General features: G+C 43.5%; 1 protein-coding gene across 2 annotated transcripts in view; it reads left to right on the forward strand.

Annotated features, from left to right (window-relative positions):
• LOC105496386 (gamma-aminobutyric acid type A receptor subunit rho1) overlaps positions 1–24,164 on the forward strand; it is a 39,909-nt gene extending 15,745 nt beyond the window's left edge. For both annotated transcript variants that reach the window (XM_011766771.2, XM_011766778.2), the window contains exons 3-10: positions 976–1,082; positions 2,722–2,789; positions 3,877–4,100; positions 11,412–11,494; positions 16,213–16,353; positions 19,625–19,777; positions 21,192–21,388; positions 22,607–24,164. In XM_011766771.2, the coding sequence (XP_011765073.1) occupies positions 976–1,082; positions 2,722–2,789; positions 3,877–4,100; positions 11,412–11,494; positions 16,213–16,353; positions 19,625–19,777; positions 21,192–21,388; positions 22,607–22,900 (1,267 nt within the window). In that variant the 3' untranslated portion in view covers positions 22,901–24,164. The remainder of the gene's footprint in view (positions 1–975; positions 1,083–2,721; positions 2,790–3,876; positions 4,101–11,411; positions 11,495–16,212; positions 16,354–19,624; positions 19,778–21,191; positions 21,389–22,606) is intronic.
• The last annotated feature ends 462 nt before the right edge of the window (positions 24,165–24,626 follow it).

Here is a 24,626-nt window from a genome sequence, read left to right on the forward strand (position 1 = left end):
GTGGGTGGATCACTTGAGGCTAGGAATTCAAGACTAACATGTCCAACATGGCAAATCCCCTGTCTCTACTAAAAATGTAAAACTTAGCTGCGCATGGTGGCAAGCACCTGTAATCCCAGCCACTTGGGAAACTGAGGCATGAGAATCACTTGAACCTGGGAGGTGGAGGTTGCAGTGAGCTGAGATCATACCACTGCACTCCAGCCTGAGTGACACAGTGAGACTCTGTCTCAAAAAAAAAAAAAAAAAAGAAACACCTGTGGATGAGGGCTGGGGCGGGTGGAGGCAGAAGTGGGAGGCTGAGTCTTCACTACATTTCTTCTTCTAAAAAATTTTCAAATGCTAAAAGTATGTTACCAATAGAGAAAAAGAGAAAATAAATACAAATGACCCCAGGTGCAGTTCAGAAGCAGCAGCAGGAGTAGCCGCCTTCCATGCAGACGGGATGGTCAGCATTTCCCTCCAGGGCAAGGTCCTGCTCCCTCCACAGTGGGCCAACAGAGATCAGGGGACCAGGCTCAGACCATACTTACTTGCTCTCCCCTCCAGCTCAAAACCCCTCAAAAGGCTGAGACACTTTAAGGGAATTTGGGCTATTAATAACAAGACTAGAACCAGCGATTAATAACAAGACTAAACCAGTGATTTAATGTGTTGGTTACACATTAAAATCATCTGGGAAACTTTAAAAAGACCAATTTTCAGGCCCTATTTCCAGACAGTCCAAATCAGCATCTCTGAGGTGGGGCCTGGGCATCAGTATTTTTAAAGCTCCACAGTCACGGTCAAAGTCAATGTCTTGGACCTTCTGGGTCAGTTCATTTATCCAGAAAGATGGAGAAAGGAAGAGGGGATAGCTTAAAAGAAGAAATAGCATACCCCATCACACCTATCAAGATCAAGTCAGAATGTGAGTTACTTTTTATTTGTCTTGGTTGGAATATATGATCTCACTGGTTTCTTCCCCCTTGGCAGCCCAATTCTGAGACGAAGCCCTGACATCACCAAATCGCCTCTGACAAAGTCGGAACAGCTTCTGAGGATAGATGACCATGATTTCAGCATGAGGCCTGGCTTCGGAGGTATGGGATGTGTGCTCTCGCGGTGCGCTCTTTCTTCTGGTCCTCTGTCTGTGGGCAGGAAATCAGCCAAGGTACAGCACAGCTTTGCTCTCCCCTGACCCAGTCTGCCTCAGTTGTGCTTGGTGGACAAGACATCGAGCCCACAGTACGTTCTGAGCATCCGCCTTGCCCCGCCCTGGGTTCTGCTGAACAGAGTCTGAGGAGGCATCTGCTGCTGGGTGGCTGCTGCCCCTCTAGGATGGCTCACAACGAGGGAGGCCAGCAGCTGGCTGTAGGAAGGGCAGGGGAACACAGGGCAGCTGCAGCCCAATACAGCCTCCTAAAAATACCTGGAAATAACAACCTTGGACTAAATTTGTTGTCATCTGGGAGCTGGCAGATAGAGTTCAGGGTACATATCTTAGGGCAGAATGTGATCTGCTCATTTTAATTAAATGAAAATAGCTTGAGAGAATAATGATTTAGTGCAGAAGAATAGCAAAGCCCTATGAAGCTTAGCCTGCAGCTGCTGGGTTTCAGCCTTCTTAATGTCAAGAAGTTTTCATCCTTATGGGTTTATTTTCCTGGAAAAAAATATTTTAGAAATCTTTCTCAGCCGGGCATGGTGGAACACACCTGAAATCCTAACACTTTGGGATTTCATCTGCCCTGGCTGAGGTGGGCAGATTGCCTGAACTCAGGAGTTCGAGACCAGCCTGGGCAACATGGTAAAACCATGTCTCTACTAAAAATACAGAGCTGTGGTGGCGGGCACCTGTAGTCCCAGCTATTCAGGAGGCTGAGGCAGGAGAATCGCTTGACCCCAGGAGGCGGAGGTTGCAGTGAACTGAGATCACACCACTGCACTCCAGCCTGGGCAACAGAATGAGACTCTGTCTCCAAAAAAAAAGAAATAATTATCTTGCCATTTATTTCTTCCGGTCACTTTTATCCAAAGAGTAAATAGGCTGTAGAAGAGAGTCTCTATCCAGTCCATAATCCACCATTGTTGAACCTTTTTAATACTCTATAATGATTCAGTGTGCTCCATGCCTGCCCTTCACCCTGACAGCAGGGAAGAAAGGGGGCAGGAATTGATTCCCTTCATTATCTTCCTTACTCTTTATCAATATTGAGTCCGTAAGGCCCAGAAATAACAAAAAATCTAATGTTTTAAGGCCACTTCATCACGTTGCAAAGATGCAGATCTGTGGGTTTGGCTAATGACCTGAATATGACTTTGGTTCTGAGTGCCTATTACCAAACAATGCCTTTCTCATGGCCAGACAAGAGACACTGGCTTCCAGAGTGAAAGAGGGTGCAAAACTAGAAGGTAAATATAGGGAATCATGTAGGTGACCTCATGCTAAGAAGTCAGTTACTCTTAGATCAGACCCAGCCTTTGACCTAGGTCTTCATCATACCTTCAGATGAGCATATATAACCAAGAAAGGAGCTTTCAAACTTTTGTTGGAATATTTCAGAAAGCCAGCCTATGGTTCCATGCTTTTGTCTCTGGTTTGACTTCAGGTTGGCATGACCAAACCTCCAAATCTGACATGACGTTGAGGTTCCAGGGGAAATGCTTCTTTTGCCTATTTCCTCCATAGTAAAATTTCAAGTAAAAACAGTGAATGCTCTTATCATGCTCTGTCCCCAGGCCCTGCCATTCCTGTTGGTGTGGATGTGCAGGTGGAGAGTTTGGATAGCATCTCAGAGGTTGACATGGTAAGTGCTTCTCTGACCAGGGCCGTGGCAGGGGGATTCACAAAGCCTGTCCAGGGCCAGGAGCTCCATGCACCTGAATTCACTTAGTCTCACAACTGACCTGAGTGGTGGGAATCCCCACACTCCTTTTACAGATGGCTCAAGAAGATTTGCCCAAAGCCACCCAATTGGTATGAAACAGAGCCAGATAACAAGCTTGGCTTTTCCCACTCCAGTGGTCAGGCTCTTGCCACTGGGATGCATTTTCTGGACAAATGTTCTCAAATGTGAGCAGCAGGGCCCAAGTTTGCAGCTGCCAAGTAGTTAAACACATCTTATTCCTGTGGATTCTGTACCTGGCTGTGGAAATGCAAAAGAAGCAAAAGAGTGTCCTTTTCTCCCCACTTTTTGGTGGGTTCAGATAAAAAGTGCAACATTCTCTAACTCCTTGACTTACAGGACGTTTTAGGGACCTAGCTTAGTTTGAGTCCCCCAAGAAGCAGACCTGAGACAAGCAGTCACAAGCATAAGTATAAGCAGTTTATTTGGGAGGTGATCCTGGGAAACACCAGAACAAAGTGGGGAAGAGAGGAGTAAAAGGAAGCAAAGACGGCTGTGCTATCAAACCAGTTACTTTGGAACTGGTGTAGAACTCAGTTATAGAACCACAGAACTCAGTGCCACTGGAGTACTCTGGGAGTCAGCGAAGAACACACTTCAGGGTTATCCCGACTCAGGGGTGCAGGAGCTGGGGTATTTATCCACTGCCTTCTCTCTGGTTGAGTGCTGTTTGCAGACATTAACTTTCTGGCACTTGTGGCTTGAGTCACACATGGTGGCAGTAGCAGCCCCTCAAGTGTAGAGCGAATGCCAGTGGCTTGAGGCAGGGCCAGGCACGCTCACACTGTCTGCTCCAGGCTTCTCACTGAGTTCCCTGCCATTGCAGCATTCTTTTCCTCCTACTGCAGCAAACTCCGGGGACTAGAAGCAAGACCTCCCTTGGCTCGGTTTCATTCCCCAGCTAAATGAGGCTCCACAGGGGCTACAGAATCCACACCTCAGTGGGTTTGTGTGTGTCTGGGGTTCCCTCTCTGCCCCTCTGCCCCAGGACTTTACGATGACACTCTACCTGAGGCACTACTGGAAGGACGAGAGGCTGTCTTTTCCAAGCACCAACAACCTCAGCATGACATTTGATGGCAGGCTGGTCAAGAAGATCTGGGTCCCTGACATGTTTTTCGTGCACTCCAAACGCTCCTTCATCCATGACACCACCACAGACAACGTCATGTTGCGGGTCCAGCCCGACGGGAAAGTGCTCTACAGTCTCAGGTAGGAAGAAAAGCAGATTGTTCATATTAACCAAGAAAAGCATTGGTTTCACAACAGCAGTTTGGGTTTTTGGCTCTGAATGTCTACTTTCTAACTTTTCAGTAGCTGCCAGCTTCTCAACATCAAGGAAAACTAACTTTATATGTGAGTAGAAATTTTAAAGAATTAGTCTTGAAAATACATTTGGGGCAATTTCTCAAGCTGATACTATTCTATATGTTATCTTTCAATAATAAACAAGTGTTTTTCTCTAGTAGGAGTCAGAGAAATAGATAGTGTGTTCTCAAGGACTTACCTCCTACAATCTCTCTGATTCCTGTTTTTCAGGAACATTTTAGAACTTTTGTTTAAAAAAAGTTCTTTTGCTTCATCTGGCCACCGCAGGCATGTTTTTTCTCCTTTCTCTCCATAGTGTTCTACTTGAGAAACTATGGGGACCCCCGGCAACTTTATGACTTGACGTGCCATTCCGAACATCACGTTTTAAATATAATAAATAAAATCTTCTTACCAGTTCAGACACTTTAAAAACATTTAATTGCTCATTAAATGCTGGCCTGAGGAAGCTTTCCTTAAACCCAGCTCCACAGTGTGGTTTTCAGGCTGCACAGGAGCTTTAGAAACTCATGGTACTCTAGGCATGTGGAGATGAGCAGCAGGCCTTCACAGAGAAGGGATGTGGTCACTTGCTGTGGTCTGCTCCTATTTTGCTGTGTGGACGGTGCATTCCAGTTTCACGGACTTTGCTTTGGCCTCCATGTTGATGAATGGTAAAGATGAATCCACACATCAGTGTATAAGTAGAAGGTTCATGGATAGTTGCACAGTAGACCTATAGATCTATAGAGTCAGAGATTGCAATGTTGAAGCTGACTTTCTGTCCCCATTCCCCAAAGGAATATTTATGATGATCCCTCTATACTCATTCTGGCTTGGAACTTAAGTAATTAGGTACCTGACACGGAGTGGGGATTATGGGGTTTTCATCTTTGAGGCTTAAAATGCCTCCTCCCATAAGAAGTACTCAGGCGGATGCAGGATGTGCAACCCCTTCCCCAAGCCATGTTGAGCTGGTTCTCCCTGAAGTCCTCATTTCTGAAGCAGGTTTTCTTTTTTTTTCATTCTTTTCTTTATTTCTTTTCTTCTTTTATTTACAGAGTTTTGCTCTATTGCCCAGGCTGGAGTGCAGTGGCATGATCATGGCTTACTGCAGCCTCAACCTCTCAGACCCAAGCAATAATCTGACCTCAGTCTCCCAAGTGGCTGGGACCAAAGGCATGTGCCACTATGCCCAGATAAATTTTTTTAAAATTATTTTTGTAAAGACAGAATGTCCCTAAATTGGCTTAGGCTAGTCTTGAACTCCTGAGCTCAAGCTGTCCTCTCACATTGGCCTCCCAAAGTACTGGGATTACAGGTGTGAGCCACCACACCTGGCCCACTGAGACAGGTTTTCAAGGCATCTTAAGGCTCAGAAACTACCAACACAACAGCACAACTCAATGGCATCACTAGGGCTACAGAGTTCTAGACCATAACATATGTGACCATTGGTATGCCAGTAAATGTTTAACAATTGGTTACCTGGGGGGAAAGTATGCATATCTATGTGTATATAAGTTTATTGTAAACATCACTGACATAAAGGATGTATAATGCTCTTTATTATAAATTCTATGTATTTATAACTTAAGCATGATTTCCTAGTTCTTGGAAAAACCACTGTAAGTTTTTTATAATTCTGTCATCAACAAATGAATGTAGAGCTGATGAATGTTGGTTGATATTTTCTTTTCCATTAGTGAGACAAAAGTGAAACAATGAAGAACTGTGTAGGAACTTTACTCATTCATCAAAGAAAAAGCAAGTTCTTTGCTGAATTGGATGATAGCTTTCAAATATTGAAATATATCCTCAATATTTTGTACTACTCACAATGTAATGGTAATAGGCATAACACCCTTTTAGGCTTAATCTGCCTTAAGTCTAGACAATCAACAAAACAATAAATCAAGCCCTGATTTGTCGTGTTTGCTGATTTCTGTAGTGTAAATACTCCCATCCTGGCTGATTTCAGGCTCCCAACCTGATGTCACTAAATGCAGAATTAGGAAGAAATTCATGGCAGCACACCATTATGCAGTATTTCCACTATACAGATGCAATAAGTGTAAATGGTTTCAAGAATATAGATAATAATAAAATGTAGTTAAATAATTAGGAAGTGATTAAGAGTATTAAGAGTATTTTTAAGAGTATTTTTTACTTTTGTTTTTACAAGATAAGTCTGGTAATAGTGAATTCTCTCAGCTTTTGTTTGTCTGGAAAAAGACTATCTCTCCTTTACATTCAAAGGATAATTTTGCTGGATATAATATTCTTGGATGACAGTTTTTTTTCTTTGAGCACTTTGAAAATGTTCTTCTACTTCCTTGTGGTCGGCATAATTTCCACTGGGAAGTCTGTTGTCAGACAAATTGGAGCTTTTTTTTTTTTTTTTTGGAGATGGAGTCTCACTCTGTCACCTGGGCTAGAGTGCAGTGGTGCAATCTCGGCTCACTGCAACCTCCACCTCTCAGGTTTAAGTTATTCTCCTGCCTCAGCCTGTCAAGTAGCTGGGACTACAGGTGCATACCACCACCCCCGGCTGATTTTTCTGTATTTTAGTAGAGACGAGGTTTCACTGTGTTGCCCAGGCTGGTCTTAAACTCCTGAGCTCAGGCAACCTGCCCACCTCAGCCTCCCAAAGTGCTAGGATTACAGGCATAAGCCACTGTGCCTAGCCCAAATTGGAGCTTTTTAATGTGTTATTTGCCTTATTTATCTTGCTGCTTTTAGGATCTTCTCTTTGTTCTTGACCTTTCAGATGGATTGCTATATGCCTGGAGGTAGTCTTATTTGCATTGATTCTGTTTGGTGTCCTCAGACCTTCCTATACCTGTATATTTATCTCTTTCTTGAGTTTTGGAAAGTTTCCTGTTATTATTCCTTTGAATGCACTTTCCACCCCTTGCTCTTGCTCAGCTCTGTCTTGAACACCAATAATTCTTAGATTTGGTCCTTTGAGGTAATTTTCCATATCTTATAGGCAGCCTTTGTTCCTTTTCATTCTTTCTTCTTTTTTTCTCCTCTGACTATATTTTCAAATAGCCAGTCTTCTAGCTCACAGATTCTTTCCTCTGCTTGGTTCATTCTGCTGTTGAGAGCCTCTAAAGAGTTCATCAGTTCAGCAAATGTATTTCACAGTTCCCGCATTTCTGTTCGATTTTTGTTGTTGTTATTTCAATCTCTTTGCTAAATTTCTCTGATAAATTTCTGAATTGCTTTTTTTATGTTATTTTAGATATCACTGCATTTCCTTAAAATTGCTATTTTGGAACAGCCACTCTGATTTGGCATCTCCTTTGGTCAGGTTACAGAGCATAATTTCCAAGATGAGGGTGGTAGTCCTGCCTCCCCTTTGTCTCTGCCTGTTCTCAGGGCTATTTCACCCTTCAGGCAATCATGATGCTTCTCGTTGGTTGAGGTAAGGAGAAATCTCCTGCCAGGGAACCCAAGAAGGTAGGGAATCTGACTGATCACCTCAATTTCACTTTTTCCAGTGTAGAAGTCATGAGTTGGGGGGAGATTTTCCATGCATTTGGTGGCAGGTAGAATGGGAGAGAGGAGCATCAGGGATGTGTAAGTCCAGTTCTCCTACTGTCATCTCAGTTTTTCTACTTCTCTGTGGCCCAGGGAACTGTCTCATCCTCATCCTTGAGCTCTGGGTTGTTGCTGGTGAAAATCTTAGCGTGATATATTTGTTTTTGGTTTTCAGTGGTGGGGAGTGAAGCAGCTTGCCTCTATGCCACGATTTTGGAACTGGAAGCTATTATTTATGTTTTTTAATGTGACATTTAATTTTAATGTTTAATAGTGACTGTGTTTAACAACTGGCTCACAAGCTTCCTAAAAATCTAGCAATCAGCTCCCGAAAGCCTATAGAAGTCTAGTCCAGTGCACCACTGGATGTGAGTGCAAGAAGGGAGTAGAAAATCTTTGGTATGTTCAGAATAAAAAATCCTCAGTGAGCCTCACCCACCAGGAAAACACCTCCTTTCCCTCTCTGTGCGTGAAAACAGATGAGTTAATTTCTCATTGCAAATAGAGTTATGAGTTTGTTCAATGTAAATGAAAAAAAAAAAAGAGATCTGAGTTACTGAAGACCACCACTTTGAAATTTATTTTAAGGAAAACATGTCAGCTCTGTCAGCCACTGGCCAGCTCCTAAAATACATCTAATTAACCATCTCCTCACTTCATTCACTCATTGATTACTCCACCAGATTCTTATTAACAGCCTCCTGGGTGCCACGGTGGCCTGTGGAGTTGTATGAATGAAAGTCATGCCAGGTTCTAGATCAAGCTCTGGGGACATAAAGACAGGAATAGAGGTCACTGTCCTTCCCGGGACTGTAGGCTAGTGGAGGAGACAGGCACAGAACCCAATGCTTAGTACGCAAATGAGGAATGCAGCAGTGCAGTGGGAGGAGGAGCAGGGAGCCACAGATAACAGGATGATGAGAACAGTTTCCTAGGCATCAGCATACAATAAAAACCGAAATCCACAAGTAAGATGCCCTGTTATGCTTGGTAAATATTACTAAGGTAATATTGAAAAACCAGTTCCATGACTTTTGAATTCCTAGTCAACTTCAAGATATAAAAGAGTCAGTGAGGCCGGGCGTGGTGGCTCAGGCCTGTAATCCCAGCCCTTTGGAAGGCTGAGACAGCTGGATCATCTGAAGTCAGGAGTTTGATACCAGCCTGGCCAATATGGCAAGATCCCATCTCTACTAAAAATACAAAAATTAGCCGGGCATGGTGGAACATGTCTGTAGTCCCAGCTACTCCGGAGGCTGAGGCTGGAGAATTGTTTGAACCAGGGAGGTGGAGGTTGCAGTGAGCTGAGATCGCACCACTGCACTCCAGCCTGGGAGACAGAGCGACGATGTAAAAAAAAAAAAAAAAAAAAAAGAAGAAGAAGAGGAGTCAATGACAGCGGGAGAAAGGAAAGATTTATGAAATTTTCCCGGGAGAGCACTGTGGGCATGCCGTGAGTGGGCCTCACTGGGACCTCTCGGAAAGGTTGGTGTGTGTGTGCCTGCAGTTTGGGACACGGTGCAGTTAGGTGGGAGAGAAGAGCTGTCTGACCACCCTGGGGGGCAGAACCAGAAGTTTTTGCTGCAGTGGGATCAGCCTGTACTTATCTGTGAGTGTACGTGGAGAGGACGGTGGGTGAACCAAGAGCTGGAGAACAGAAGCCTGCAGTGTGGAGGCACCCAGTCGTGGGAGTGAGGAAGCCAGGAAAAAAGTATCAGCTTCCACCAGGTAGCAGGGCCCAGAGAGCAGGAAACTGCCCAGCCACAGAACTACCCTGCGCCCACCTCCCTGTCTCCTTGCACTTCCACCTGTGCGGGAGGAGATCAGAGATGGGCAGAAACTGATCACTCAAATGCCAACTTGTTTTTTTATTTTTTTTATTTTTTCGATGGAGTCTCTCTCTGTCGCCCAGGCTGGAGTGCAGTGGTGCGATCTTGGCTCGCTGCAACCACTGCCTCCCAGGTTCAAGTAATTTTCCTGCCTCAGCCTCCTGAGTAGCTGGGACTACAGGCACCCGCCACTACACCCGTCAAATGCCAACTTTTTATCTTAGCTGAGGAGGGACAGCAGAAGTCTTCATTTGAATGAACTTTGAAGCTAATGAATGCCTCAGACCAAAACTCTTAATTTCTGAATTAAGGTGTTGTTTGTAACTTAAGAGGGTTTTGACTATTACATGAGAGTGAACAGAAGAGCCACGGGACCTGCCAAGTTTCCATCCAGGGCAGGGAAGAGCCCCTCCAATGAATGCTTTAAAGGGACTTGTGGAAATGACAATAAACATGGGCTTTGATTACATCACAAATAGTTGTTTTATGTATAGGTTATACGGAGAGAAGCATCAACTCAGGGTGGGAAGACCCATTCTGATTATGTCTGTAAATCTGAAAACAGCTATTCCTGTACCAACTAACAGAAAGAGAAGGAGTATTCAGTCCCCTTGTTCGTAGCAAAACATTTCCTTCATTGGGCATTCTACGTCCCTAAAGTTAGCTCCAAGTGTCCCTGAAGTTAGTTCTTAGCTTATTTCATGTTGATGATGCCATTGGGCATCGTTATGTGATGATGTACCCACAGAAATGGAAACCCATCCATTACACATCCGAGTCAGCTGCCAGCCTGACCCCCACCTCGACCCCTGCACTCTAACATTCCCTGTTTATCAGGATTTCCAGGAGATATAAGACCACCCAGCTGCTGGCAATCAAAAATGCCTCATAGATAGAATACATCCTCAAAGCAGTGGGAAAAAATGAGGCAAATGTTTGAAAAATTCCATTTCAAGAATGCTCTTTTCCTTGAAATTTCCATTTAAATTAAAAGTGATTTTTCTTTTTGACCATGAAATTATTCATATAATTTCCACAACTTTTACATAGCAAATATTGCGTGGTCGAAGGAAAAGTAGTCCACTCGGCCCCAGCGAAGAAGAGTTAATCGTGTCCTGCTGCGAAATTTCCCAATGGATAGGAGCCTTTTCACCTGTGAAGAATGATCTGTGTGTGTTTGGCTTTTGATGCAGAGGCCTCTTTCCCAGTGTAAACTCTGAAATAAAATCACTCAATGTCAGCAAGTGCTTGCCTGTTAACACGATAAGACCTTTCAGTGTTTTCCCATTACTTTGATCTCCAAGGAATTATCCACTAACAACACATATGTCCACTATACTATTATCAATATAAAAATATCAACATTGTTGAAGAAAAAGTGCCAGGCTTGGCAACTGGGGTAAGTGTACACCGTATTGTATACGATATTGAATATCAATAAAATCAATAAAAGAACAAAAGAACTGGAATTTATCTGAAACAGGAGACAATATATGGTCCTAGGGCTTCTTTTAAGAAACCACACCATGTAAGTTTTTATTTCACATTATTATATTGATTGAGACCATTGCTTCTTTAAAATGCTTGAATGTGGTAAGAGTTAGCAGAGACATTCTATTTGCCTCACACTGACCCTTGGGTTAAACATAAATGCCAAAGAGTACTCCAGGGAGGGTATCTCTCTTAAGCTACTTATCTAAACCCTGACACGTTGCTTATGAAGTATGAGAAGAGGCATTTATGATATTGGAAGGAAGCAGAGGCTTTTCTGTTTGTTTTATCATTTTGCACTTGTCTTTTGCAGGCTCTGAATAAATCAATTTTGTCTTTTTCGCCCTAGGGTTACAGTAACTGCAATGTGCAACATGGACTTCAGCCGATTTCCCTTGGACACACAAACGTGCTCTCTTGAAATTGAAAGCTGTGAGTAGACTTGTGCCCAGGCATCAGCACACAGCTCCCGATAATTCTCAACACCTCTAACTCTCAGCTGCAGGAACAGTGTGTGTTCCTTATTCATGAGTAGACTTTTTTTTTTTTTTTTTTTTTTTCAGTCTGAGTCTCACACTGTCCCCTGGGCAGGAATGCAGTGGTGCGGTTTCTCTGCTCACTGCAACCTCTGCCTCCCAGGTTCAAGTGATTCTCCTGCCTCAGCCCCCCAAGTAGCTGGGATTACAGGTGTCTGCCACCACACCTGGCTAATTTTTTGTATTTTTGGTAGAGACGGAGTTTCACTATATTGGCCAGGCTGGTCTCGAATGGCTGACCTTGTGATCCACCTGCCTTGGCCTCCCAAAGTGCTGGGATTACAGGCGTGAGCCACCGCGCCCAGTCTTCATGACTATACTTTTAACGTAATGTGTTAGATTGAAGCTAGGTCTAGGGTAATTTTAAATATCAGGAACAAATTTGAAACTAAAATCTTCATTGCCATAACTGGCCTTTTTAATGCCCTGTGGCAATGGTTTTAAACTTTGTTCTATTGAGTCAGGGTAACTGCTTGGGGAGGGGAAGGAGAGGGATAAGCGAATGTGGGTCTCCTTCCAGGCCCTTTGCCCAACACACACACACACACACACACACACACACATGAGTTCATCCAGAGAGCTCATTTTTGATATGTTTTATTGCTCTTCTGAATGTAATTTCTGCTGAAGAAAGGATTTCCTGGCCAAAACAAGTTTGACAACAGTTGCCCTAGGGAACTGCCACTGCGAGTTCGTGTGGTGGATGAGATTCTCAAGCACAACAAGCGACTTCAGGAAGCTTGCACACACACAGACATCCTGGAAAAGCTAAAAACCAGGCCCCGTGACACCATAGGCGCAGGTGACAAAAGAAAAAATATGCAAATTGGACTATATGAAAATTGTTAATTTTGAGCATCGACATTATCAACAGAGTAAAAAGACAACCCACAAATGGGAGAATATATTGATAAATCATCTATCTGATTAAGATTGATATCCGGAATATAAAGAGAACAACTAAAACTCAACAACAACAACAAAACAATCTGCTTAAAAAAAATGGACAAAAGACTTGAATAGACATTTCTCCAAAGAAGGTACACGAATGGCCAAGAAGCACATGAAAAGATGTTCAACATCGCTAATCATTAGGAAAATGCAAACCAAAACTACAATGAGTTACATTTACTGGGATGAATACTGTCAACAAAACAGAAAACAATGCTGGGGAGGATGTGAATAAATTAGAACCCTTATGCTTTGTGGGTAGTAATGTATAATGGTGCAGCCACTGGGGAAAACAGCTCCTCAAAAAATTAAAACAATGGCTGGGCACGGTTGCTCACACCTGTAATCCCAGCACTGTGGGTGGCCGGGGTTAGAGGATCACTTGAGTCCAGAAGTTGAAGACCAGCCCGGGGAACATAGTAAGACCCTGTCTCTACAAAAAATACAAAAATGTGCCGGGCATGGTGGCTGGTACCTGTGGTCCCAGCTACTCGGGAGGCTGAAGCAGGAGAATCACTGGAGCCCAAGAGCCTGAGCCTGCAGTGAGCTATGATTGTACCACTGCACTCCAGCCTGGGTGAGAAAGCAAGAGCCCTGTCTCAAAAAAAAAAAAAAAAAAAATTAAGAACATATGATCCAACAAATCCATTTCTGGGTATATAACCAAAATAATTGAAAGCAGGGTCTTGAAAAGGTACTTGTATACTCATATTTATAGCAGTTTTATTCACAATTGCTAAAACATGAAAACAACCCAAGTGTCCATCACTGGATGAATGGATACACAGAATGTAGTATCCGCATACAGTGGAAGAATGTTCAGCCTTAAAACACAAGCGTTTCCGATACATGCTACAGCACGAATGAAACTTGAGGGCAGTGTGCTCAGTGAAATCCGCCAATCGCAAAAGACAAATACTGTATGATTTCACTTTTAAGAGGTACTTTGCAGAGTCAAAATTATAGAGACAGAAAGTAGAATGGTGGTTGCCAGAGGCTGGGGGGAGGGGAAACAGGGATGAGGGGTTATTGTTAAATGGGTATGGAGCTTCAGTTTGGGAAGATGAAAAGAGTTCCGGAGATGGATGGTGGTATGACCATCATAATGGTTGTATTTATGTGGTAATGTAGTACAACATAAATACTACATGAAAATTTAAAAATGCTGTGCATCACATGTACACCATGGAATACTATGCAGCCATAAAAAAGGATGAGTTTGTGTCCTTTGTAGGGACATGGCTGCAGCTGGAAACCATCATTCTTAGCAAACTATCACAAGAACAGAAAACCCAACACCGCATGTTCTCACTCATAGGTGGGAACTGAACAATGAGATCACTTGGACTCAGGAAGGGGAACATCACACACCGGGGCCTATCATGGGGAGGGGGGAGGGGGGAGGGATTGCATTGGGAGTTATACCTGATGTAAATGACAAGTTGATGGGTGCAGCACACCAGCATGGCACAAGTATACATATGTAACAAACCTGCACATTATGCACATGTACCCTACAACTTAAAGTATAATAATAATAAATAAATTAAAAAAAAACATCTGAATCCTCCTTAAAGGCCTGGAATAATCTAGTAAATATGCTATTCAATGTAAAAAAAAAAAAAAAATGCTGTGCATCAAAACATTATCAACAGAGTAAATGCAACCCACGAATGGGAGAATATACATTGGCAAATGGTATGTCCAACCATAAGAATGGTTGTATTTATGTAGTAATTTTCATGTAGTATAATTTTCATTATATTTATCATGCATCATAAATACAATACTAAGAATGTAGTGCAATACCACTGAAGTTACACTAAAGAATGGTTAAGATGGTAAATTTTATGTTATGTGTATTTTAACACAACACACACACACACACACACACACACCCCTCCCAGAAACCAGGCCACAGAAAGAGCCAGGCTGAAGCTGTGTAAAATGATCCACATCCACATGCATCTCTGTCCCTCTACATGTCCGCTCCTTTTTCCTCCCTGCCAAAACACTTTCTCTGACAGCACAGGGGACACCCTTGTGACTCCTACACTCCCCCTGAACGCTGGCACTCCCTGGCAGTGTCAAAGCCCGAGTGAGGGTTCTCACTGGTCCAGGGCACTTTGTAAGCCAGCCTGGGCTTGTGGCAGTGGATCAGGTGTTTGTCCCCTGGCTCCAATCACCTGGGACCAAGGAGTGCAGGGATGTTGACATCACACACCACTGGGGCCAAAGGGACAGCTGCCTAGGGCATTGGATGTGGGGAAAGGGTGTAATAAAACCCAGGACCAAGGGAGCGGCTGCTTATTGCACAATGGCTTTACCTCTGCCTTGTCATGCAATCCTCACAAGAGCCTGATGAGCAGGTTATCATCATTTTACAAAGGAGGGACAGAGCTCGGTGGCAGAGCCAGACTGAAATACTGAGTTCATTGTCTCCAGAACTTAGTTTTCCCTACTATGCCTGGGCAGCTTCTGCCTCCATCTGGAATGTAGCCTTTTTTCAGGTTGTATCGGTCATGGCTCCACCAAATAAACAGAACCAGTAGGATATACAGAGTAGAGATTTATTGCACGGAAGTGGCTAGCAGGATTGTGGGGGCTGGCTAAGAGTCCCACATCTGCGGGGCAGGCCATCGGGAGTGCAGGAGGGGCGCTCTGGGGCAGGAGCGGATGCCACAGTCCACAGGTGGGATTTCTTCTTCCAGGAAGCCTCAGCTCTGCCCCTAAGGCCTTTCACCTGATGGAATCAGGCCCACCCAGATTATCCAGGAAAATCCCCTTTAAAGTCCACTGGTTGTAGATGTTAGTCACACCTGCAAAACACTGTTACAGATTACTGTTTGATTGCATAATTGGGTACCATAGCCAAGCCGAGTTGACTCATGAAACTGACCATCACACAGGTCAAGTGTTAGAAAACAGGAATAAAATAGTGCCAGGGAGTCCTGGAAGGAATTGTTTACACATGAGCAGACTGGACTGGCAGTGCCATGCGGCTTTTCCTCAGTTATGCTCAGGCTGGAGGTAGGTTTGTTCACTCGGAGTTCACCGGGAGCAGGTGAGGGAAGGGGAAATGGTAGCACCAGAAAGGGTGATGATCATGGAGACACTTCGACTTTACCGTGAGTAGGAGTAACTGGAGTCCTACAGAGGAGGGACTTGTTCCACTCCCATCTCTTTGTGGGTCTTTTCTTGCTAAAATGCAGCCTTTATTACCTGATAGTGTTTACAGATACTTGCCATCAATTGATGAGTCACCACACTTTGAAAGAAGAAAGGAAAAGGCTAAATTACTCCCTGTTTGTAAGGCTGAGCCATGTGAAATTTTGCCAATATTTAACCATTTCTAACTTACAAAAATAGCAATTTCACTTGATTGAACCTAATAAATGGCAGAATTTTAGGGTGAAACTTTTGCAGAAGTATGAGCATTTGGGCTTGAGAACTTTGCTCTGATGACTTTTGAAAGAGTGGAGATAATTAAATTTGTCTTTTTGGATATTGTTTTGCTTTATTTAGACTGTGGTTTGTTTTTCAAACTATCATATCACAATCCCAGTATCAGTGTGGGAGGTCAGGGCACAGCTTCCACGTAGCCCCACAGACCATCCTGTCTTGCCACCACCTTGTGTCTGACGCTGGCCCCTGTCTTTTCAGATGCCTATACAGAAGATGACCTCATGCTGTACTGGAAAAAAGGCAACGACTCCTTAAAGACAGATGAACGGATCTCACTCTCCCAGTTCCTCATTCAAGAATTCCACACTACCACCAAACTGGCTTTCTACAGCAGCACAGGTAAGTGTGGGGTGAGGGCTGAGAGTCAGGGCGGCTTCAGCTTGGTCTCAGAGGTTCGCCCTCTATTACAGGAAAGGTTTGAATTGGTCATCAATTGAGCAGTGTCACTTATATTTGAAACTAAAGACAGAGGCAGGGTGCAGTGGCTCATGTCCCAGCACTTTGGGAGGCCAAGGTGGATGCATCTCTTGAGCTTAGGAGTTCAAGACCAGCCTGGCCAACATGGCGAAACTCAGTCTCTACTAAAAATACAAAAATTAGCCAAGCATGGTGGCACATACCTGTAGTCCCAGCTACCCGGAAGACTAAGGTGGGAGATCCCTTGAGCCCTGGAGTTCGACGTTACAGTGAGCCGAGATCACGCCACTGCACTCCAGCCTGGGCGACAGAGTGAGACCCTGTCTCAAAAAAAAAAAGAAAAGAAAAGAAAAGAAACTAAAGACAGAAATCCTAAGTGAAATCTAGTGGGTAGCAAGCAGTGGGTGGAAGTGATTTTTTTGATACCACCAATGCATCAGAGTAATAACCTAAAAAATTAGTAAGGACTGAAAACATAAGCCGCGTGAGCGGGTTTATTTGAGACAATCGCATTGCCAGCTTAGTAGGCATCTCAGCCATGATATGCCGATCTGAGCCTCCTCCTTGACAGCAAGAAAAAGTATAATTCAGGTCTGTTGTTTTCAATTTACGTTCTCCCTGCTCCAGCCAGCCCCATGGGGTCACTCCACTCTTGACCAGTCTGCTCTTGCTATGCTGCTTGCACTGCCCCTCCTGGTGACTCCCTTCTAAGTCTCAGTGCAGTCCCCTGTGGACCCAGTTGTTCCTTTTTGAACCAAGGGTCGGGACAGGCTCACCCTCTCCTGTTGCCTGAGGGCATGCTCTGTGACCTCTCTCCTGGGAGTTTGCCTGCACTAAATAGCTGAGGTTAACTCGCTCCATTTCTTGCCTTTAAAAAAAAAAAAAAAAATTTCAATAGTTTTAGGGATACTAATGGGAATACTAGTGGGTTTTGATTACATCAATGAATTGTATAGTGGTGAAGTCTAGGATTTGTTTTGTTTTGTTTTGAGATGGAGTCTCACTCTGTTGCCCAGGCTGGAGTGCAATGGCCAGGTCTGGACTCACTGCAACCTCTGCCTCCCGGATTCAAGCAATTCTCCTGCCTCAGCCTCCCGAGTAGCTGGGATTACAGGCGCCCACTGTCAAGGCTGGCTAATTTTTGTATTTTTTAGTAGGGATGGGGTTTCACCATGTTGGCCAGGCTGGTCTCGAACTTTTGACCTCAAATGATTCGCCCGCCTCGGCCTCCCAAAGTACTGGGATTACAGGTGTGAACCACTGTGCCCGGCCAAAGTCTAGGATTTTAGTACATCTGTCACCTGAGTGGTGTACATTGTACCCAATAGGTAGTTTTTCATCCCTCACTCTCCTCCCACCCTCCCTGCTTCTGAGTCTCCAGTGTCCACTATACCACTCTGTATGCCTTTGTGTTCCCATAGCTTAGCTCCCACTTATAAGTGAAAACATATGGTATCTGCTTTTCAATTCTTGAGTTATTTCACCTAGAATAATGGCCTCCAGTTCCATCCAAGTTACTGCAAAAGACATTATTTCATCTTTTTTTTTTATGGGAAAGTGGTATTCCATGGTGTGTATATACTGTATTCTCTTTATCCATTCATCTGTTGATGGACACTCAGGTTGATTCCATATCTTTGTAACTGTGAATTGTGCTTCTTGCCTCTTTTTTGACCAGTCACCTTTCAGGATGATTTTGCTCAAATCTTCATGCAGTTTCTATGGCTAAAATTTGCGCAACTGACTGCACAGGGAAGCACATTCTTATTAAATACTCCATGGTCTTTCTAATCTGTAAGAGGGAGAACCAACATAGCACTGCAACCTAGCACATACTATCTCCTGTATCCATCACCCCAAAAGTATTGGTTCCTTGGGGGAACCCTGTTCTTTTGACCCTCAGCATTCTGACAATCCCTCTGCAGTAGCTTGCTGGTAACCAGAGGCGTGTCCCATGCATTATAATGACCCGGGATGCCAAGTTTCCAAGTTCATATTACCAAGTCCGCATCCATTTTATTTTCAGTCCTAGGCATCTCACTCATATAAGGCCTTTTCCTTTTTTTTTCCATCATCCTCCCTTTGTCTTCAACTCCTCCATGCATATGTTTTCCTTGTTAAGGATACAAAAGAAGAGCTAAAATGTAGCTGGACCTGTGATTGTTCACTGTGTTCCTAAATACAATGTTGTATGTAACTTTCTTTTTTAACTTAAAGCACATTTCTCCCCTTAAGGAATCTAAAGAGATTGTTTAAATCAGTGCTTCTCAAACTTTGACGTGCATATGAATTATGAACAAATAATAAATATACATATACATATATATACATATATATATACACACATATACATATTTGTTTTTTTCCTAATAGAGACAGGGTCTCACTCTGTGGCTCAAGCTGGAGTGCAGTGGGGCGATCATAGCTCACTGTAAACTCAAACTCCTGAGCTCAAGTGATCCTCCCACCTCGGCCTCCCAAAGTGCTGGGATTACAGGCATGAGCCACCGCGCCTAGCCGAGAATACTGTTCAATGGACGTCCAATTAAGTAGGTTTGGGTTGGGGCCCAGGTATCTGCATTTATAACAAGCTCCCAGGTGATAGTGAGGTTGCTGAACCCTAGACCAGGTAATGGGAGTAACAGGAGTTTAAATGACCCAGGCATGATGGTGGTTCATACCTGTAATGTCAGCATTTTGGGAGGCTGAAGTGGGTGGATCACTTGAAGCCAGGAGTTCGAGACCAGCCTGGTGAACATAGCAAGACCCAGTCTCTACCAAAAAAATTTAAAAATTCATTCGGTGTAGTGGTACCAGCTACTTGGGAGGCTGAGGTGGGAGGATTGCTTGCACCCAGGAGTTCGAGGCTGCTGTGAGCCAAGATTGCACCACTGCACTCCAGCCTGGTGACAGAGCAAGACCCTGTCTTAAAAAAAGAAAAAAATTTAAATGATCTTTTCAAGGGGTTCCCTTTGTAAATAGGACAAGGGCCAAAGGTTTCTCGAAACAGATGCACCTAGGTGGTATGTGTTGCTGTATAATCACTTTGTTCCATGATTTCTCTCACTTTCACCTTATAAAGACATGGTCCAAGAGTCCATTGGAGTGTCTAAGGCACTTACGATTTCCTGAATAAAATGTGTTTTATGAAGGAGCCATGATGTGTACTGTCTTTTATTCCTGTGTCCCCCAGGCTGGTACAACCGTCTGTACATTAACTTCACGTTGCGTCGCCACATCTTCTTCTTCTTGCTCCAAACTTATTTCCCCGCCACCCTAATGGTCATGCTGTCCTGGGTGTCCTTCTGGATCGACCGCAGAGCTGTGCCTGCCAGAGTCCCCTTAGGTAAGGAATATCTCAAGTGCATATTCCAAGCATATGCAAATATAGGTATTAACAATTCCTTCCAGATAAAACCATTCTTTTCAAATTGATTCTGTACCCCTTTTGGCGTTATGACTTGGAAAAACTCAAGAGTTATTTATTTATAGGTAAAATCCCATAATTAGGAATCTATGTAGCAAAATGCTTTCCAGGACTCTGCAGGTGCCCATCCAAACAGACCCCCTTTAGTCTTGTCAAAGCCATGTTCCAGGGTGGGTGAGCCTGGTCTTTAGGTGCCTTCTTTGCTCACCTGCAAAATGAATCATGTCCTACAACAGTGTTTCTCAAATGGTAGCTCAAGGGCTCTTTGTGATAGAATCTTTGTGGGAAATTGTTAAAAACGAAGGGTCCTGGGTCTCATCTGCATCTATAGAATGAGAATCTCTGAGGGAGGATCAGGAACCTGCATTTTTTACAGGCTCTCCCAGTAATTATTCTATGCACTCAAGTCTGAGAATCCCTTCTCTATAAGCATTCCACTTATGGCTATTTGCCATCAGCTCTTTTTCTCACCTTAAGTATTGTACCCATTTATACACACCACCATTGCTCAGACAGTTCAGGGGCTGCAGGGGAGAATGCGACCCACCAGGTTTTAGTGAAACTGGATTGGAGCTGGCCCTTCAGATGACCCCAATCCCCTGTGATTTGATGTTTGCCAAACAAATGTTCTGAGCTTAATTTGAAATCCTGGGCAAATTTCCATGGACAGATGCCTTGTCCTCTAACAGTTGTTCCATAGCTTGAACAGTTACTGTGCTAAATAGATAAACACTCTAGTTTTAAAATCTGTTTCCTATAAATGAAGTTAATGTTGTCATCCTTAGTGAAATTGACCCATGAATCCTCAAGTGAACAATGCTGAATGGGCAGCTAGGGCCAGCATGGTGGTGGCTGCTGGGGGTGCCCTGGCAGCTGTCAACACAGGCCCGGGACAACAGGACTGCACACCAAGAGCCAGGACATGATATTAAAATAAACCTTATGGGCTTTTTCCCCTTGATGGAGCAGTAGTTATAAGAAACATATATACCTGTTCATACATGCAACCTCTTATTTTGTAAAACTTGAATTGAAACAAATGTTTTAATGTCAAAATGTCTAGGGTTCTTTGCAGAAGAATAGTGACACAGATGCTATGATGAATACACAGGGTATGCAGAGGGGTGGGGTAGGGATGCAGGGGGAGAGGAACAGGAAAAGCTTCATGAAAAGCTAAATCTTGAAAGATGTGTAGGTGTTTGCTAGACAGTGGAGCAGGGATGGCGACATTCTAGGTTGAGGGAGCAGCAGGGACAAATGAGCAGAGGCATGAAACCATCCCGTGTTTGTTGAAAGGCAAGCAAACATTTGTTTCTCATTCTTGTGCTTGCAGGTATCACGACGGTGCTGACAATGTCCACCATCATCACGGGCGTGAACGCCTCCATGCCACGTGTCTCCTACATCAAGGCCGTGGACATCTACCTCTGGGTCAGCTTTGTGTTCGTGTTCCTCTCGGTGCTGGAGTACGCGGCCGTCAACTACCTGACCACCGTGCAGGAGAGGAAGGAACAGAAGCTGCGGGAGAAGGTGACTTTGCCATGCGCTTATAGTGTCTGGTCAGGATGGAGCCTGATCTAGTTCTGGAACCTCAGGCAGGGCAGACCTCCCCTGTAAAGCAGGGTCATGAAACCCTCTCCTGTGCCTACTTCACAGGGTTGTTGTGAAGAGCAAACAAATTGGTGTATTTCAAGTCATTGTGAAATTTACTTTGGGTGACATCTTTCATTCATTGAAACATTTATTTTCCACTTACCACATACTTGGACCACGTCTTAGTTAAGTGTTAGGGAACTTCTTGGTGTTGTTCATAGTTTAGTGAGGGAATCCCAGGAGAAAAATAAATGACAATTTAACATGGTGGAACAAATTATTTATGAACATAAAGGTGTAATAAAAGAATTGTCCAGGGAAGAACTTTCTCATTCTAGGAAATCTTTTTTCATATGTAACCTCATGCATCCTCCACCTTTCCCCAGGTTATCTTCCCTCCCACCTGACTCTCCTTTCCTCCTGCAGTGTGCAGCTCAGGGGTTATCTCCCCCAGCAAACTCTAACCATATTGCAGTAATCTATCCCCACAATGCCAATCCCCATCCCCATGGCAAATGCACATGTTCATGCACACACTTGTAATAATGTGATCTGTAAACATTTTCATCAAGGGCTCATAACAGCTTATGATCTCATGGAGAACAGGGTGATCTATGAATCATGAGCATTCTTCTTGGTCTTTGGTATGGCATTGTGATATTTCCTAAGAGTCAGTATGCAGATTTTAGATCAGCAAAAATGGATACCAGGCTGGGCTCAGTGACTCACGCCTGTAATCCCAGCACTTTGGGAGGCTGAGGTGGGTGGATCACCTGAGAGCAGGAGTTTGAGACCAGCCTGGCCAACATGATGAAACCCCGTCTCTACTAAAAGTACAAAAAATCCGCCTGGCGTGGTGGTGTGTGTCTGTAATCCTAGCTACTTGGGAGGCGGAGGCAGGAGAATCGCTTGAACCCCGGAGGCAGAGGTTGCAGTGAGCTGAGACTGATTGTGCCATTGCACTCCAGCCTGGGCAATGAGAGCGAAACTCAAGTCTCAAAAAAAAAAAAAAAAAAAAAAGATACTTACCCTCTTCCCAAACTGGGAATACCAGAAACCAGAAAAAGGTAACACCCTCCACTATGCAGTTCCTTTTGAAGGGCTTCTGAGAGGTGATGCTGAGCTCACACCCCAGTGTGTTTGCTGTGTTTGCAGCTTCCCTGCACCAGTGGATTACCTCCGCCCCGCACTGTGATGCTGGATGGCAACTACAGTGACGGGGAGGTGAACGACCTGGACAACTACATGCCAGAGAATGGAGAGAAGCCTGACAGGATGATGGTGCAGCTGACCCTGGCCTCAGAGAGGAGCTCCCCACAGAGGAAAAGTCAGAGAAGTAGCTACGTGAGCATGAGAATCGACACCCACGCCATTGATAAATACTCCAGGATCATCTTTCCAGCGGCATACATTTTATTCAATTTAATATACTGGTCTATTTTCTCCTAGATGTTTGTAATTCTATAAATTTCACATTTCCATGGCATGCACTACAGAAATAACTGTATAATGAAAAAGAATTTAAGGGTATGGTTAAAAAAAAGTCCCAGGACCCACCCATGTTTTCACTATCCCTTCTGCAGTTTTGCAAAGCTACATTGACAAGACACTTACTGGTTTAATTTGTACTTATTAACCATCTATTGAATATACAGCATTATATTAGGTGCTGCAGGATTATGACTCTGTAGCGATTGATGTTAGTTGTCACCCAGATCCCCTGGAAAAGCACACTACCAGTGTTGTGGGCACATTTAGTTCCACCCATTAGACCCTTGATGCTATTCACATGAATAATTTATTTTCCTCGAGTGTCATTACATTCTTCAGGCTAGGTGGACTTGGAAGCACCTAAAGGCCATTTGCATGAAATTCACATGCACCTAAATCCTCACTTTGACAGAAACTCATGCTTCAGTTTATAACCTATTACCTATTTTGTATGCGACTCTGCCTCTGCATGTTTATTTTAATAAAAGGCAATGATAATATTCACATTATTTTTCTTTATATGCTGTGGTTCACAAGTTTTACTCCTTCACAAGAAAAACTCTTTAGATTGGTGCAATTGCTTCTGATTTTGGTAAAAGTTTCCCTGGTAGGGAAACTTTGAAGATAAGAGTACACACATGCATTTTGTCTGTTGTGTCATAGAGGTAACTAGGCTAGAAAATTTGTGTTTAAATGGTCCCTTTTTATATAATCACCACTTCGTGTATCTTCTTCTTGGAGCATGTCCTTGTTCAAAGAGAAGTCCTTTCTCAGTGATATGATGTCTTCACTGAGGAACTTGGGTAGAGAATGATTTCTTCTGCATAAACATTTCAAGGAAATACATTATTTGGGACTACTTGTAACTCATTAGAATGAGAAATACTCACCCGGTTTCTTAAGAGAAAAAGAAAATCAGAAAGCAAAATAAATGGGAAGACGTCACTGGACATCTGCATTTATACTCGAAATGCCAGCATTTTCTATGAACCAGAAAACTGCCATCACCTAGACCACACAGCCCAGATACCAGGCAAAAGGATGGCCCAATGGCAACTGATGTTAGGGCATGGGGTAAAGGAGAGGGTTCTAATTTGATGTATCATTGAAAAACAGTTATTTATATTATATATCTACTATATAGATCAACCCCCACCAAACTTACCCAAACAGCATTTGTTTTATTTGAAACTCACTTTAATAAAGTGAATTATATACACAATAATGTCATTTTCATTTCAAAGTTAATTTGACTCATCACCAGTACTAAATATTATATTTCTACATATGTAGGACTGTATACTAATTTGAAAAAGCCTATTTGCCTAAACCCTAATTATAATGTAATCTCCCATTATCTCCAATGAAAACTCGCCAAAAGAAAGTTTTTTGGCAAACTTGAATAAACTTAAAGGGATTTAGATGAAATAGTTAAATTTTAACTGTTTAAATATTGTATTCTCATTTTACTTTTTTGAGACAGGGTCTCACTCTGTCACCCAGGCTGGAGTGCAGTGGTGCCATCTCAGCTCACTGCAACCTCTACCTCCCAGGCTCAAGTGGTTCTCCCACCTCAGCCTCCTGCATAGCTGGGCTACAGGCGTGTTCCACCACACTCAGCTAATTTTTTAAAGTTTTTGTAGAGACAAGGTCTCATTATATCGCTCAGGCTGGTCTCAAACTC

The sequence above is a fragment of the Macaca nemestrina genome, chromosome 5, assembly GCF_043159975.1.
Source record: "Macaca nemestrina isolate mMacNem1 chromosome 5, mMacNem.hap1, whole genome shotgun sequence".
Taxonomy (NCBI): Eukaryota; Metazoa; Chordata; class Mammalia; order Primates; family Cercopithecidae; genus Macaca; species Macaca nemestrina.